Here is a 17,553-nt window from a genome sequence, read left to right on the forward strand (position 1 = left end):
GATGATGAATTGGCTGCAGCAGAGCCTACGAAGATATTGAGGAAGGAACGTACATAGCGTGCTTTCGGAATTGACTCTCTTCATTGTTTTGCCTCTTTATGAACAAGTTACAGGGCGTGCATGTACTGATTTAAGTTGGACACGGAGACTAGGACTGATGGTGTCGATTTGGATAAGAATTAGCGTGACCTGCTGGGACCCCGATGACGGTCACCAAACTGTACTTTGACTGAGCAGTCTGGCTGCAGTACGAGTGGTAAGAGCTTGTGTGTGTGTGTCCGTGGGTCATCTGTCTGCTTGGTCAGTGTTGGAGATGTACCTACCTGCTCTTTTGCTAGCATGGAGACCAGGACTGATGGTGTCGGTTTGGATAAGAATTTAGCGCGACCTGCCGGGAGTAAGAGCTTGTGTGTGCCCGTGGGTCATCTGTCTGCTTGGCAATTTTGCTAGCTGTTCCTAGCTGCTCTTTGTGTTTTACTCGTATACTCACACGGCGTGCACTGGAAATCACTGGCTATGTAGTGTGTAGTGTGTACACTGAGGCTGCGCAGCACTGTGTACAACAGACGATAGAGGAGACCAGTATCATCGTCACCCTGGTCAGGCAGCGTGGTCTTACAGTCTAGCTGCACGCCGGTACCGTTTAAGCATATGCACGAGAACAGTGCATTGTGCATCCTGCGACAATAATAATCCATGCACGTGATCGTACCGTACGGTTACAGACCCTACCCGGCCACACTACTTAGTTACTTACTCGTACACCACCGATCTCTGTGATCTTGGGTAACTCAAGCCGTCATGCCATCAAAGTGCTCTCGGCTGTGTTACGGATTGGGCCCAGTGTATCCATTAATAGATTGAGCAATAATCTCGGTAATTAAGCCTTCATCACAACACGCTCAATACAGCTTACTTCTAGTAGTATTGTATGCACTACCGCCACATGATTCCATGAAGTTCTGAAGTATTCTCTGATTATTTGCCTTAAAAAGCAGCACAACTCGAGCTAGTCGTATTGTTCCTCAATACAGATGAAGTCCAGTGTTATAATGGGAAGTTTCGGGAAACATGATGCACACATGTACACGCAGTGCTGATACATGCTGTTGCGACAAGGTACATTGTACATGCTTGATTGAGTGACAAGGTACACTTACAAATTAATTATTATTAACAAAAAAACATGGAGCTGTATGTAGTGAGTGAGGGACATAATTATACGCTTGCACCCACCCACACCGACACACACTGGTGGCACATGCGCAGCTGGTAGCAGTGCATTCGTGCAGCTTGATGTGGCAAGGCGAGTGTATAAGATACTGACTGGCTAAGTAACAACTTTGCAATAGAAAAGGGACACGGTTTACTGGGAATTCGGATTTAGCATCTTATTACTTTCAGTTATGGTACAGCTAGCAACGTGTAATCTAAGTATTGGTTTATGTTTCTCTCAACTTGCCAATGGTCAGACATTATTTTCTCGGAAGACAATCGGGTAATGTGACATAAAAATCAAGGAATAGAGGAGGCCGTGTGAAAGGGTCGTCAGAGGTTGAATGCACTGCTCCGTGGCAATGTCCCCTTCGTGACTTGGAGCACATGCTCTGTGCTGAGTGTGCTACTACAGCGTTCAGTTTCTGCCCGGTCGCATTATCCGCAGCAGCTCAGCAACACGCTGCTCGTTAGCTGCAGCAAGTGAAATGAAAAGACACGCACACACACACGGAGAGGCCAACGTTACTGCATGTTCAATCCCATATTGACAACATTATCATGCCAGAAGTTATCGGCTTTGAGCGGCCTTCTGAAACAGAGGGAGCATGACAAGTAGAACGGGAAAGTGCTAATGGCATACGTGACAAATCCGAACACACTCAGTGTGCGATTGCACTTGAGCATTTCGATGCACGGCCTGGCTTTGGTGACACACTATGTTGGTGATTTGCACTGCGTCACGTCCCTGCTACAACCCACTGGTGCGGAGACTGAAACCCACCGTGATCTTATGGCCACTGCAGCAGCAGTCAGTGCACATCACTGTTCACTTCTTCTTACCTTTGCACTCCTTTTCTCTTCTGCTCTTCTCCGACGTGACATGCTGCAGCTGCTTGCGTAGATCATCTAATGAGACGTGGCAGATATCGACAAAAACAAACACACTGATTAGTTCTGGAATTGTTGATTGACTGTATTGAACCACTGGACAAGCATTAGCTGGTAAACATCTTGAATCCGAACAAGATCCATTGCAACTCGAATGTTAAAATTTCAGTTTCTAAAGTATCATACCAAGCTCCTTTTCCATTGAGTTGATCGTGTTCAGGAGGGAGTTCATTTCAGAGTCTGCAAAGAAACACCGACAAAAAGCACACAAGTAAGACATTTGCAGGAATGTAAAATGAACAGTTACGATCCTTTCCTCACACTAAAGACTTGTAGTCTGTGGGGACTGCCCTAGTAATTATAATAAAATAAATACTGGGCAGAAATCCTTTTTCATCCACGTTACAGTTTTCAAAGTGACAGCGCACGGTAGTTTCTAAACTCACTGGACACGATAACGGGCAGCATGTAGTATATACTGTATGTACCTTGTTACGGAATCTCAGCCACTCCGTTCCCCGGGACGCAGGGCACAAAGGACAAGACTGGTTTGTTTTACATTATATTATTGACATTACGGAAATGAAGACTATACTCAAGGAGACGAACAAGAAGACTGACAAAAGGACTCTCGACTACAAAATCGCGCATGCTCATATCACACATGCACGCGACTAGACGAGACAGTTTGGGGAATGCCATCACACAGGAAAACAGCACATCATTTCATAACAACCTGGACAGAATAATAGGGGAATTAAAGCACTGTGTGGTTCTTCCATGCTGCTGCTATCTCCTTGAAACTAACCTTCTGCCTGCGGCCCATACTCAGTCTCCATTGCAACACCTGGCTGTGACTGATCCGCCGAGGGTCTGAACTCGTTGAGCGGTTGTGTGATCACCTCCTGCTCCGTCAAGGCGTTGTTGGGCTGCTGTTGTTCCTCTTCCTGTATGCTAGGGAAATTAGTTTGCGGTGCTAAGGGCTGCGCTTCCACTGTTCTGGCAGCCGGTGCCGTGTCAGCGTTGACCTGTGGCTCGATTCGGATCTTTCTCGAGAACTGCCTCTTGCCACTCACTCCGTTTACTCGCACGTACAAGCCGGGATTCGGCAGGAGATAACCGAACGCAGTCCCTGCCTTTCCATCCCGCCGCTGTGTCGGTGGTCCTGGCTGTTTGTAGAGGAGCTGAGTGACCATGTCCTTGCTGTCGAGAACCTCTACGGTGCTGATTAGTTCTGCAATGTCCTGCGGCACAACCAGCAAGTTGAAGTCGCCTGCACAGGGAAGAGAAACACCGCGTCTTTTAGCATTGCAGAAGCCTTTTCAAAACATGCCAGTGGATGGGACAACCTGCCCCTTTCCAAGGTCTCCCTTGCACAGTAAGCTCACAGGATCCAGTACACCTCAATGTATGTGAAATGGGCCTAGCATAGGTCATACTGTACAGAAGTCGTGCAAGCTGACTTCTCGCGTACATCTACTGAGTACTCGCAAACTATATCACCCTAGTCTAGGTTGTGCTGCAGCGGATTCTGCACACAGTACGTACTGGTACTGGTATCTATACGGTATGAGCAGAACTAGTCTTGAATCTAATTTTGTCTTTTTCATCCAAGGAGGTTTCGGACTAAATTTTATACCGAGCTAGCATCGATTTGTCCAGCTTTTCAATATGTTCTGCGGACCGTGGACGAAGATTTACACCAGACGAACTCCGATTCTTTGGTGTTTGATGGAATTATTATCGTATGTCAACTGAATGTTTTGCTGGTCACGTTACCTTGTGCTGGCTGTGTGGTGATCTGTCCGGCACTGGCTCCTACTGACATTGCCCATTCAAGTGTCAGCTGGTCTTCCGGAGTTGCCTTAGAGGTTTCTTCGGCCTGCTGGGTGGACCCGGTGACGTACGTCACGCACTTCTGGTTACCCTTCGACGTCGTTTTCATCCTCCACGTGCCGGCGTTCGGCTCGTCCTTGTACGCGAGCGCGCTGCTTCGCAGGTGGCGCCATATGGTGCCACGGTAGTTAATGCGGTTTGGCGGCGTGAGCTTCACTTCTGGGACTTTTGTGCCGTTGCAGCTGACGCTGACACTGATCGCTCGGATGCTGGCGTCCACGTCGAAGTATGTGTAGGCCATCTCACCTCTCTGCATCTCGCCCTGGCAGAGACAAGTGGTAAATTTACAATACATTGTCCATTAGTTATCGCTGTCCGGAATTCATAGGCAATATTGAAATGAAGCCAGGCAAGCAGCATTGTCATGCTGACATTCATCTCTGTTTCTACATGATTGCATTGATCATAATTGCCATTCTTAGATGAAGAGCAGCTAGGAGAACACATGTTTGCTGCAGAGCACTTTCATTACTTTTCTATGATGCAATGGTCATGCATACGAACAGAATCGTACGCATGCTTTGTTGTGCTGGCTATAGTTTAGGCCCATTATGTCAGAGCTTGATATTCGTTTCTGCTCTCCAACCTATTTTACTCTCTCACCTCCTTGCGCACGAGTTGTCTGCTCGGATGATGGACAATGCTCTTGCGTACGTACTCAGCCACACGCCGCTCGTCAGTGCGGCGTACATACATCAGGTTACCGCCCGTTGCTTTTGCAATACTGCTCAATACACTTGTGGACCTGCAGTCGGTGCTAACGAAGATGTTGATCTGTGCACGAGGCAATAATGAGAAGTGCACAGAGCAGTGCCATATGAACACTGGTTATTTCCACTGACGTGAATAGAGAAGATGTGACTGGCATCATCGTATACGCCTTGTATCGAGCAAATTACACCATAATATGTGTCACATCGTGGAAATGACATCGCATGTATCCATACTTGCCAACCCAGCCAAAGCAAATCCCTTAGTCACACACCCAGTTTCCCTTAATTTTCTCTCATTTCCCTTATTGTCCCGGTTTTCGCCAATTTCGGCCATTTTCTCTTTTTTTGGGCAATTCTGATTATTTGTTTTGCGTATTTTCCGCAATTATGTGGCAATTATTTTCTTTCTCTTTATTCATTTCTAACACATTGCTCATTGGGGGTCCTTGGGGGACTAAAACTTGAGTCTCTTTCCTGTCAGATCGCCCCTACATGTGTGATTCTGTGAAATGCAGGGCCGCATGTGCCCTTGTCACACGGACTCACACCTCAAAACAACCTTTTTTTTTATGAACACTCAAGGTTCAGTGCCAATACCGGTAGTTTTCGATCAAAGTCAAAAATCCCCGGTATGCCTGTAGTGACCGTAGTTTCCCGGTATAATACCGGGAAAACCGGTATGGTTGGCAAGTATGTATACATTGCATGGAGTAGCAATCAGGTGCTTGTGATGTTTCTCCACACGGAAGAACTCAACTGATGATCAAGTGACATAACCTCTTTTGTGATGTACACTGTTTGCAAAAGATCTTCCAAGCTATCGGAGCTCTCGATTCATCCGGTCGACATTATTGTGAGGGATCTTTCTCTCTAGAACCTGCCCCCCCCCCCCCGGTCTTAAAGGCATGTGCCTTGGTACTATAAACATTCTACGTGCCAGCACAATGTTGGAAGTGTATCCCGCTGAAGAACGTACCAGAAGGCAAGTAGGCAATGGCTGATTACACTGGTTTATGCCAGCTGACAGTCAGGCTAGGTCATATTGCATGGCGGCTTTTGTTTGTTCCACTCTTTCGTTTGTTCCATTGCGGATCATTCTTATTGTAGTTTCACTGGCTTATTTAGTCCTCACAGCTGTTCTGGCGACGTATTGTTCAACTGACAAGCGTAACACTTCTGACTTTCTAGTGATTGCTGGTATGCTAAACAACACTAACTTAATAGTTAATGTATGCAAGTGTGAATCAATTGACATTGTGGACTAATGGCGGCTGGAGCCAGAGCGCACATTGTATTAGCATCATTAACGTGAGTCGCATGCTGCATTACAGTTGACGCAGAAGTGCCCGCACGGGGCGTTACCGCATGCTCTGTGCGTCCGCCTTTGAGGACTAATGACGTGAGTACTGTGCCCCCGCAGGTTCTTTCACTTGCTATCCGTTTGCTTTGTTGATCCGGGTTTGGCATGCGTATGGGGCGTACTCCCTCACATTGCCGCTAGCGATTAGCATTGTCTTCACTTTGTACAAGGTCTTGACTTGTTTCTAGTATGGAGGGGGCTCACACCAAGATCACCAGATTAAAGCCCCCAGCAGTACTTGTGATGGAGAGAGCGGTAAGTGCCCCCAAGTGTCCAGTGACAGTAATGTGTCCAGCTATGTCCTTTTTTTCAGTGATCTTGTAGCGTGGAAATGGGTTTTGAGTGTCCGAGATGCATCAGTTTGCACTGGGGATTACCATCAGAGGAGTAGATCTACTCACTGATAGCAGGTAATCACCAGTTACACTGGCTCAAGTGTCTCACTCAGTGAATGTACCGTGCCACAAGTGCACACTGTTCTCTGGTCGCCTTTCAAGCTTTATTCGGGGCAATTTTGCCTATTTACATACACGGGTGTGGCCAAGCTACTTGACTTGTCATTGGCCAGGTTTTGGAGTTATGATTACTGGGTATATGTCTTGTAGAGTGTGCTGGGCGTGTAGAATGCAGTTCTGATGGCCTAATTCGCAGCATGAACCCTGCTTACCCCAATCCTAACGCAGTCTCCTTCACATGTCTTATGGGGTAAATGCCATCACCAGGGCTTCCCCAATAGCCCCATCACAAATACATGTACTTGCATTGTGTCCCGCGGAAAAAAACTGTGACAGGCATCTATGATTTCCCACGGAAAAGAAGACTTTAAATGTTTCTATTTACATAAGCCACGTTCTCTTTCTGGACAAGAGATAAGATTGGTGATTCCCCTCCTCCCTCTTCCCATGTCCAGGCACTACGCTGACTCGGGTCTAGTCTTCACCACAGGGAGATCGGATACTGCACCAACGTACTATTAAAAAAGTATGTAGTAACTGAGAAAGGATGATGTCCAGTGAATTCAAGAGTTCGGCATTGGTCTACTTTACTCAGCCTAGGTGGCAGGAGAAAGGGTCCTAAGCCATTGACTAGAGCAATTCAACTCTGCAGCAGGAAGACTATTCCTCTGAGATGCAACTCTAGCGCATTCCTCTTCTTTATCCATTATGATACCGACATTAATCGACTCGACTTAAATTAACTCGACATAAAATTGACTCTCCAATTACACCACCGTTGCACTCTACGCCCTTTGGCCGGCCACACACTTCCCAGGGCAGCAAGATGATCCCTCTGAGTAATGAGTACATTTACACTGCTAACTTAGTACTTTGAGGTACTTTTTACACAGTCGCATGGCCCAGCTCGTGCCTGACACCGAAATTACACCCACTAGGCATCTCCAAGCTATAAGTTATTGCATAGCTAGAATGTGCCTTTGGCAACGGCATTGTTCTGCTAGGCTATTTTCGCACTTCGTGTGTTGGGATAGTGAACATTCCTGGCAGTAACTCTAGGCATATGCTCACGATCACCATCTTGCATTGCAAGATGACACGCTCGTTATGATGGTACTGTGGCCTGATATCTGTTATTTTCTGTCGTCATGGCCGGAGATTGTTTGTTGCCTCAATTCCTAAGCTCAAATGGAGCTATCTCCACTGTTATGCCAGAGCGGCGTGACATCTCTCCCCGAGGCAATTATGTAGCTGCACATGAGAACAGGCTAACGGTTTACAAACAACAACAACAATGCACGTTCCTACCTGTACTGATTTGGACTTGGCGATGACCAGAAGTGTGTTCAGCAACGCACCGTCGCTTTCCAGATTTGTCGTAAACACATTGATCAGGGAGTTGTCACTGCTGCGCCTCAGGGCGGAGAAGATGGGACCCAGAAGCGGTCCCCTGCACGTCCTCCTGTTCGATACAGATAGTCTTTTTGCGTGGATATCTTGAGCGACAGATTGCAGACTTTCGTGCTTCTCTGCTGTTCCTGCCCCTGTGGCCGCAACGGAAAATTCAACAACATGGAAATCCTCACGAAAGAGCTTAGTTTTCGGGGCTCCTCAAGCTCAAAGGCTCATGGCCTGGGCAGGCATTGCCGGTTCCATAGGCCCAATATGGCGCGTGAATCTAAGGGTGTTTGGGACAACTAACTTTTCCATGCTTGGAAATCAGTCTCTGGCTTCCTACTAGTCATGTCCCTACAAGTAGGCCCTGTATGCTCATAACCTTTAAAAGTCATATGCCCACGTATCTGCCGCTGGGCGCTGGCAGCATGAATTAAAAATGGGGCAAAAGCCATCATTCAAAGGCAAATCGATCTAGATAAAAATGGCTACACTCTCTGAGTCTGAGTCTTCACAAGGCTACAAAATTATTATAATTACTATCTTGCTAATAAAGTAAGTTTCAGCTAGCTGCAACTCAAGTACAATGTCATGTACATGCATATCGCAAAAATGGGGCCATCATGTAGCATGTTCTGGTAAATGCATGCATTGATGAATGTGTAGTCCGAGGCGTTTTCATGGTGACCGTGTGCATGTGGAGCTAGCAATGCAGCTACAATACTCAATAGCGTGTTTATAGTGTCACGGATAATGTTCACACTTGTAGATCTAAAGTCATGTTGATGAGAACTGCAGATCATGGTAGATCTACTAGTACTAGGCGTCACTTACGTCGCAGATTGAACGGAATGTAAAGGTAGCTGTGTTGGGGTGCCAGCTTTCGGTTGATCATGGACTGCACAGTTGTCTTGGCGAAACTGTTCATGTCGGCGAAATTATTGTTGCTGCGTCGGTCCACATTGACCACGAAACTGATCATTGCCGAAAAGCATGTCTGCAGTGACAGGATCAAAGAAGGACACACTTTAAAGGATTTCAACTCAATACATGACTTTGTACAATGTAAGTTCTTCTTGAAGTTTGTACAACAACTTCGATGTTGACCTCCTTCGTGCACACCGCTAACAAGGTTCCCTGCTTGCTGTAAATCTCAAATTACACAGCCAACCTCGCGATGTAAATAATTAATTCACCTCTGCCGCGCTTTGTGTGGCACACTGGCCGCCTGCAGTTCGGAGTATAGTAAGCAGGTCTCGTCCTTGGCTTGAGTGACTCAGTCCTTGGCTTCCGAAGGCTTCAATCCGTGTCTCTCGAACTGTAAGTATGTGTGTCAGTGTAGACATGGTTGGGTCTGATTACTCTTATCCACCGCTGCTGGATCGAATGGCTCACCGAAATAGCTGGACATGCAGGCAGATGCGACGCCCTACCCTCACCTAGGCTACGCTGTGAGTGAGCTGTGCCGGTAGTTGTTCGTCAATTCGGAGCCTGAAAAGGTTTCCGATTGGTCATTGGATATTGGATATTGCTGAACCTTTCGCAGTATGTCGTGCATGTAGTGTGTTTGTGTCAGATTTCATAGGCAACGGAAACAAGCGGCAAGTCTCTTCAGACTTCACCTCCCATCATAAGGGCCATATCCCAGCAACGGACAGTGACATTACACCTGCGAACGACTTACAGACTGAGGGTTACGTAACACATACAAGCACGCAGAAACAAACAAAATACCAGAGTGCTCGGTAGTTGCATCTCCTCTCATTTTCTGGCGATCGATTGTTTTCGATGAGGCGATATCCCTTGGCCATTGTATGATTGCACTTAGTTCCCCCTGGTGTTCACACTTTGCCCCAGGAAACGTACTAATAGCCCATTCGCATTCACGGCTTCGAACTCGATTTGCCTATTGTCAATTCAAGTTGTTAAAGGAGCTTTTCTTTCTCTCGCATGTTCCACGAACCATGCTCTAAGCCTGCCTGAAGGCGATATCCTGCACCAGCATATATGTAGATCCTTCTTGCAAGTAATAATAATTGATTGCCTGCCTGATGTCCAGACGCAAGACACGATCCTCGCCAAGTTTCCGTTGCTCGGAAGCTGTGGATTAGCCCATTGCTTGTGCCTATGTCTAGTGGCGGTTTTCCTGAACACATCAACTCCCGCGAGAACCTGATGTTGTCAACACTCAAAGCACCCTGGTAATGGTTTGGATGAGCTTTGGTCCACGCCGTGCCCGGCACAGTGCCCTGCCAATAGAGGCGTGATAACCTGAAGGTAAACAACGGGATCTCTGGCTTCATTGCAGGAGCACGTTGCCACAAAGTTGTTTTCTCTAGTCCTGTTTCGACGTATTGTATTGTAACGGGTCACTGCTTGCGTCTCTCAAGGGCTCTGGAGCCAGCGCCGGCTATTCAGCATTCTGTCTGGTTGAGAGCATTTTACCACGCACTCGACACCACCAGTATCATTAGCCTGATTAGGGACTGCCAGAGGTATGCTGGAGAAATTAAGTTATGTGCTCGGTTCGGCTTTAATCATGCACCTAGGCGTGGCCGGTATTCTTGCCCATAATCGCAGCTATACTACACGAATTCAGACCCTGAACAACCGGTTAACCCCCCCCCCCCCCTTGCGTAATACAGCTTCGTAGCACAGTTATGCTTGATGGAATTCAATCTATACACCGGTACCGGAATTGTCCTCGCTGTGGTGATGGTGATATGAGTGCAGAGTTTGGATCGGCCAAGAGCGCAATGTGGTGGTGTGGTGTATTGGATTCCATAATGGCCGGGTCGTCGCTACTTCTTCTCAATTTCAACATTATGGTAAAAAATCCGAGTTCAACTTTGAACTCAACAGCAGTACATGCATTTTACTATGCATGGTCATGATCGTATGGTATCTGTCATCACTGGACTACAGCCTAGGAGGGAGAGAAAACCCAGCTACTCAGTACCTAGCTCATTATGTTATTTTGTGTATATACGGTGTACTCGTACACCCCTTTGCCAGCTTTGGATCCAGATCCCCATACTTGACTGATGGTCACTACTACTAGTACTACGGCAATGCTGATATAAAATACTGAAAACTGTGCCACTACAATCATTGAAAAAACGTGTCGCGTTGCACATTCGCCATGTGCAGATCATGCCGAGGCTATCATCACGGATAATAATAGCCTTGTACATCTACGACGTTGTATTGTCATTCTGCACATTCTCAGCTCGCGCTTGCTTAGTATTGCCACTATTGGTCATACAACGATGGAACGCCCCCGAGTATATACTAGAAGAGCATACTGTAATGAAATAGTATACAGTGTATTGTCCTGACAAGCCAGATAACAAGTTCGGGCGTCGCCTCCACGTTGGCAGCATCTACTTTGTATCTCCTTGAGGTGTGTGCCATTCTGGCGACTAAATGTCAACTCTCCAAGGATGGGGGGAATTCTTCCAATAAACTTGTGTCACTGAGGCCTGCTTTTCGCACTGATTCGTGACCACAGCGGAACGAGTATAAACGAACTTATGCTCGGTGCTAAACGAATTGTCAATGGCTTGCCGCAGAGTTCAGGAACACTTCTGTTCAAGAAGTATGCAACTGTGCCACTTCGGGACATTCATGCCCACCATCATCTTGACACATTCCTCCTCACTCTGGCTCAAGCTCTGTTCGGAAACCGTTAAATCTCTTTCTTGACTTGCATGTACGCATGGTTCGTCAAGACTTGTCCCAACAGGCAAGCGAATATATCAGGCATAGCAGGCAGTCGTGAGCATGGTGGATGCAAGTTGGTAACGTAACTCAGGTGCGAGACTCTTAATTGGCCTCTGCAGTACAGCAGTACAGTCGAGCGGTTATGAAGAATTGCAAACAGACATGTCCATTCTACATACAATGATGCGGAGCCTAGGACTAAAGTCCCTCTACAGCTGGGTGCACTGTCTCGTTCGTGTAGCCTGGATCATGTAGTACAAGTTTAGTAGTTGCATTCAAGTCAGATTCGATTGTTGGTTGATTTCCTGAGCGTTGGATGCAATGACGCATCATCGGATAGAAAACATTGTTCCCATGACTCTCTCTGGCTGGTTCAAGGAGCTTAAGCTCGGGTCACCACACCGCACATCTTGCATGCCCATAATGGCCACCTTTACTGTGCAGGAGACCGTCACACATACTTAACAGTGGACCTGATCGATGTAATAATATTAGTCCCCACGTCTTGCCACCGGGTACGCTCAGTGGCCCACGTCCACCAAACACTTGCTGAGCGTAAACATCACAACATCTTCCAGGTCCGTACAGGATGGCCGAAGGTGTCTCAGGCATAGCACGCCTCTCAGAACGATTATACTGTAAGACCCGCGGGGCCTTGCTTCACAATCGACAGACGCATTCCCTGTAACATGGTCTATTGGTTCTAAGTATGATTACTGTTGTCGTGTAGCTATTTGGTGGGTACTTTGCCACCAAGTTGTCGTATGGAAATCTTTAGTCCATCACCTGCTTTGCTACAATAGTACAAAACCGCGCTCCTTTTGACGGCGTCATGGAAAGATCTCAGGGGAAATCATGAGTCTTGTTGAGTATGTCAATCATTGGTATGATTTTATTGTATGGTGTACTGGCATAGCTGAAGATTGTGTCGTTTCTCAGTCCTTCATTGGGCTTCTTAGCTATGGCATTTCGTTGCTCGTACAGACTACAGTGCGCTGGAATGCAATTCACTTTCTGTGCCGCAAAAATGACCGTTTCATAGTGTTGAGGAGCAGTCTGGTTGGGCCCGTTTCACCATGACGCAGTAGCCCTTGGGTAAGGCCTGGGACTTGGGAGGACACTTTCAAGCAGAACATCGCGCATCTGTACCGCTTTACAAGGATGCATAACTGAACCCTCGCCCTGCCGTGTTTCTGAGGTCGCTTCCGATGGGCACGATCGAATTCCTTCCTCAAATCCCAATGAGATACATCGCTTGAACAAATCTACAACATCATTCACGTCCAAGTGGAGCTCTCTTCATTGGGAACACGTGTTCAACATCAGTACAAGGAGTCCATGCTACACGACTCAGGGAGCTGGAGAGGCACGTCTGATCTAATAATAATAATTATCAGTAAGCTTGCTGCACAAGACGAGGGGTCATTATAAAGGCGACCGTGTGACTTTCTCTAAAACGGGAGGGTTTGAAGCTTCTGGTGCCGTGTTGATCACATTCTCCTGGTATTCGCAGCATGACGCGGATCGAGGAGGTTTGTGAGGATCTGGAACATTCATACCACCAGGTGCCTGATGGCACCCCGCTGTTCTGTCTGATTGTGCTGATCATAATTATTATAATTTTATTGCTAACGTTCAGTATCCTGTCCGTCGACGAGGGTCTTTACTACATTAAGTGTGGTATGTGCATGACATAATTATATGATTGCATGCAATCGCAAGGGATACCTGCCGCTGCTCTCAAAAGGTGCTGCCTTCTCAAACTATCCTATTACCAAATTATATGCTGTTCGTTACTTGTGCACGCACAACAACCCAGAAACCTCTTGTTGAAAGGGCTGCATGCTGTCCACACTATCGGCGCAGCTCTTAGCAACTCAATGATTGGGAGCCAAAAACAAAGATCCAACATGTGATCGATCATTGGCGCTGATTACCAAAACTTGGAAACAATAAAACCTAGGTGATACAAGAGAGTATGCCTGGCACCTCGCGCGGACGTTTGCTGGGCACAGAACAACACTGATGCATTCACTGTTCAAGACATCGCAGGTGCTAATGTGACGAAATGTTGTATTTCACCGCCATGAGCGCCAGTTGTGCATCAACGAAGACCTTTTAACACGTTACCCTGTATCACGCCATGCACTAAGTTAGCTATGACCGGTGATGGTCTTAAGAAGGGTTATTCTGAGGTTTTAGACAGGTGACTTGAGTAACACAATGACGCGGTGGTACAAACCACACGCAAGGAAGTGTAGTCAACAATAAAGCTATAACTGTCGACTGGAATTCTGAACATCTCAATGGTCTATAAAGTGGGAGAAGTACATGGCAAGAAAAGAGCAACTGTAGACTAGTGTAGTAGCAATTGGGTAAGCCAATCGGCATGTACTTACTGTTCCCAGCAGGAGGAAGGCCAGTGAGAGGCCGGTGTATCGCGAGGCCAACGCCATTGCTCTCAAAACTCAGAAAACGGACACACGTTGACAGCGAGCGTTCCCTGCAGCTAGCGTTTTGATGGGCTGTGTTGGGGCACTTGTGGTCCTGAGAAGGGACACAGAGAGAGGCAGCAGTGAGTGAACTGAGGTACGAAGCTTGGCCAGATCTGCTTTTATACATTCCAAGCTCCGTGGCTTCGATTTGGTGAACCATGTGTTTCCTTTCCTCACTAACCTCGTCGGTTCAGACACACGGCGGATTTAACGCTTTGAACGGTATCCTCAACGCTTCCGCTGTGATCCAGTTTACCCGGTGTTCGAGGCGGATTCTGCGTGGCTTGCAGCTTATATACTCGCAGGTTGTCGCTCTTGTGATGCATCCCAAGCAGGCTCGTTTCCGCTGAGATCCTCGCCTCGTCCAAGCAGCACGGCTGCAGCGAACGAGCCAGACGATCCTTAAATGTTTGCACGGCTATGCAGTATGGTACATAGCTCGGCGTATGGTCAATCACAGGACGGACAAAAGCGAGATCGCGTAGGATACAATCATGTAACTATCACTCGGATTGGTCCATGCGTGATACGTTAGAAACGGAACATCACGGAGTGGACATGTCTCTAAGCTCTGCGGCTAGCAAATGAGCCTCTTGTGGTCGAGTGCCACCAGGTTGAGTCTCATGTTGTGCTATACCTGATCTGCATAGGGAATAGCCACTCTGAAGCGGTACTCGTACTTTGATTTGGGAACCTTCCTGACCCCACTCAGTCTGATGATACGTTTGGAGAGATCGCAAGTACTCGTACCAGAAACACGCACCAGGACCTTTCTAGATCCCTGCTACGCTACCTGATGTGATGCTAGGTGAAGTATAATTATGACGGTGGTCGTGGGTTGAGTGAGTCATTGTTTTTTTTAAATCACGCATTCTCGACGACGTCTTGAAGAAGAGATCAAGAAATGCATGCTGACGAGAACCTACTGCTCGGCTGACCACATTGCCTCTGCTTTCTTGCCTGCAGAACGGTCTATAGCTAGCTAATCGCGTGTGCGTGTACAGGTACTTGTGGAGACGCTGATTCGGTGATAGTGATAGCGTGATACAGAGATTACGGTTCGGCAGTGCAATGGTTTTAGTATGCGTCTACTACGTACAATGTACAATGACGGTACTCTTGAGTATGGGAAAGTAGGAATTGTGTGGGAACGTTTAAAAACAACTACTACTACTACACGTTAACAGCGAGTAGTCGGTAAGCTTCCCCGAGCAGTTCTGATCAGCTGGCGTCACTGTCACCTTTCTTCTGATTCTGATCCAGTATGAAGTGGTACGAGATAAGGAAGGTGTAGGCCAGGGAACAACTTGACTTCCTCTAGCCCGACAGTCGACGCACTGATTACAGTGTATTTGGCGAAGAATGAAATAAATTCTATAACGTTACTATCACACCTTGGTGCCGGCGGCATTATCGCGGTTGTGATGTGTAAGAGTATCATGACCAAGAGTATCAGCATCACACTCATCTCCATTTTCACTCATGTTGCTGTTGCCCTGGTAATGATGGCATCGGCCGATCTAGGAGCGCGGTAATGATTTGGAGGGGCAGAGATACAACATAAGTGTGATGTAATACCTCCTAGGAAACTCGTCTACAGTAATGAGTCCGTTAGGATCCTCTTCGCAGACTAGGTACACGTGTGCAAGATCTATTCTCAGCTTGCTTGGGTACCGACAACAGCGACCCCAATACCTCCAAGTAATTACTACACAGTCATGTAGATTGGTCAGGGCTAATGGACCTACTATGTAGCTACCCATTACAACCTGTGGATGTCATCTTGATCAGCGTCCGTTCTGGACTTGGGTCGGTGCATTCCTGTGAGCCCCGTGTCGGCGTGGCGCGGATAAAGACGACACTTCCAGTGAGGCTGTCAGCTACATTAGGACTCAGGGGAGGCTAGCTTTGGTGTGACATTTTTGGCAGGGTTTGGTGTGATATCTGGGGAAGAATACTTTCATGCAAGTAATACCCTGTTACGTTTGTCGGCCGTTAACACTTCCTGCTGTACCTCTAGTCACATCGGAGGTCTTTGCAGGCTTTGGTGCGAGTGCCGAAAACCCATTTTAAGTTTTTTTGCATGTCAATATAATACGCCAGGTCATGGTTCCCGACTGTTGACTGTGGCAGTGTTGGTCGCTGCAGTGCAGAACTGTAGCATCACCTGCACTTTCAAGCAGGCCGAGACTTCAGCCCGTGCCTCTCATTTCTCTATCCTGATCTTTGACCACTATATTCGTACAGTACCAAGATTGTTGTCGTCGCTGTTCATTTTATTTTGATTCGCTGACCAAAACGGATAAATATATCCAGTAACAATGGTGCGAATACGGAGAGGCACAGTGCCATAAATTTAGGAGATGCCTTCTTGCTCTGACATTCTACTTTCTAGGCGTTGCTCTAAAAGCACGTTCACGGCTATGGCTGCGTAGGGCAACGGTAAACATGCGTCGAACTGCCTTGTACATACTCCTCCATAGAGGGTCTGGGAAGTATGAAACAGGGAGTCGTAAAACTATTACTGGACAGAGTGTAACCAAGTAACGGCTGTTGTTGGAAGCCAGGGAGTCGCTGAAAGCCCTCCCTGCTAAGTGTTGGAAGTCAACAGTCCATGTGCCTTCTATGCCCACCCTGAAGACGACTGCTATCTTCATTGCTACTCAGTTTGAAGCTGCACCAAGCTGTAATAATGATCAAGTGCGTTGCTGTGATGGTGCAAACAACATTCCAGTGGCAATGAAGAGTTCAAACATGGCGTTGAAGTACAAATTAGTTTGGAAGATGTTTTGATCCAGGTCGAATGTAATAACCCGGCACCCTGGAGACCAGTGCAGCACGATGACTCGATGGACATACATGTCATTCGATATTCTGGTGGTGTAATGATATCGTCATGTAAGGTCAGGATTGACGTGTATGTGTGCATTGCACAGGACACGCCTCGGAACAACACATGTGTCTTGAAGAATGGACAAGTAGAAAACGCGGTGCTACTACGAATAGTCCGCCCATTCCATTCGCCGGTTTTTCAATGAACCACTGGATATTGGAGCATCCTCTTCTCCCCTCTTAACCTCATTGCAGGGCTACTGAATTCCCGGAGCGGATGACCTGAGTCTGGATAGGCTTGGCTTGAGATCCCATGGGAGGAAATAGCTCGTCGCTAAAATTTTAATGTCGTTAGCCCAGTTGACCGCTAATCAACAGCTTTGTAGTAATTGGCCAAGTGGCATAACAGCACTCCCATACTTGAACAGCACTGCCACACGCACAGTAGCGTGAATGGGACTTCTCCCAGACCGAAGCACCCATTCACCAGCGGTACATGGACACACGTGTGAGAAAGTGAGTGGATCATGCTGCGGGTATTGATTCACGGGGGCTGAGAATGTGGCTCCCACGAAACA

At 47.2% G+C, this 17,553-nt stretch overlaps 1 protein-coding gene across 1 annotated transcript; it reads right to left on the minus strand.

Moving 5' to 3' along the window:
• Window positions 1-1,035: 1,035 nt before the first annotated feature.
• LOC135823798 (uncharacterized) lies at window positions 1,036-14,875 on the minus strand. Its single transcript, XM_065336642.1, has 10 exons — window positions 14,325-14,875; window positions 14,048-14,195; window positions 8,760-8,922; window positions 7,839-8,074; window positions 4,606-4,776; window positions 3,886-4,264; window positions 2,915-3,379; window positions 2,293-2,346; window positions 2,059-2,124; window positions 1,036-1,689 (listed from the first exon to the last, which is right to left on the minus strand). Exons 2-10 carry the CDS (start codon window positions 14,102-14,104, stop codon window positions 1,634-1,636), a joined length of 1,647 nt encoding a protein of 548 aa, XP_065192714.1. The 5' UTR covers window positions 14,105-14,195; window positions 14,325-14,875; the 3' UTR covers window positions 1,036-1,633.
• Window positions 14,876-17,553: the final 2,678 nt, after the last annotated feature.

This window comes from Sycon ciliatum, chromosome 8 (genome assembly GCF_964019385.1).
Source record: "Sycon ciliatum chromosome 8, ocSycCili1.1, whole genome shotgun sequence".
Taxonomy (NCBI): domain Eukaryota; kingdom Metazoa; phylum Porifera; class Calcarea; order Leucosolenida; family Sycettidae; genus Sycon; species Sycon ciliatum.

Coding starts and splice junctions, on each gene's coding strand:
- LOC135823798 (XM_065336642.1), bottom strand. CDS start 14,104: ATGGCGTTGGCCTCGCGATACACCGGCCTCTCACTGGCCTTCCTCCTG. Junction 8,075..8,759: donor CATTCCGTTCAATCTGCGAC/GTAAGTGACGCC, acceptor TTGCGGCCACAG/GGGCAGGAACAGCAGAGAAG. Junction 3,380..3,885: donor CACCACACAGCCAGCACAAG/GTAACGTGACCA, acceptor TTCCCTGTGCAG/GCGACTTCAACTTGCTGGTT.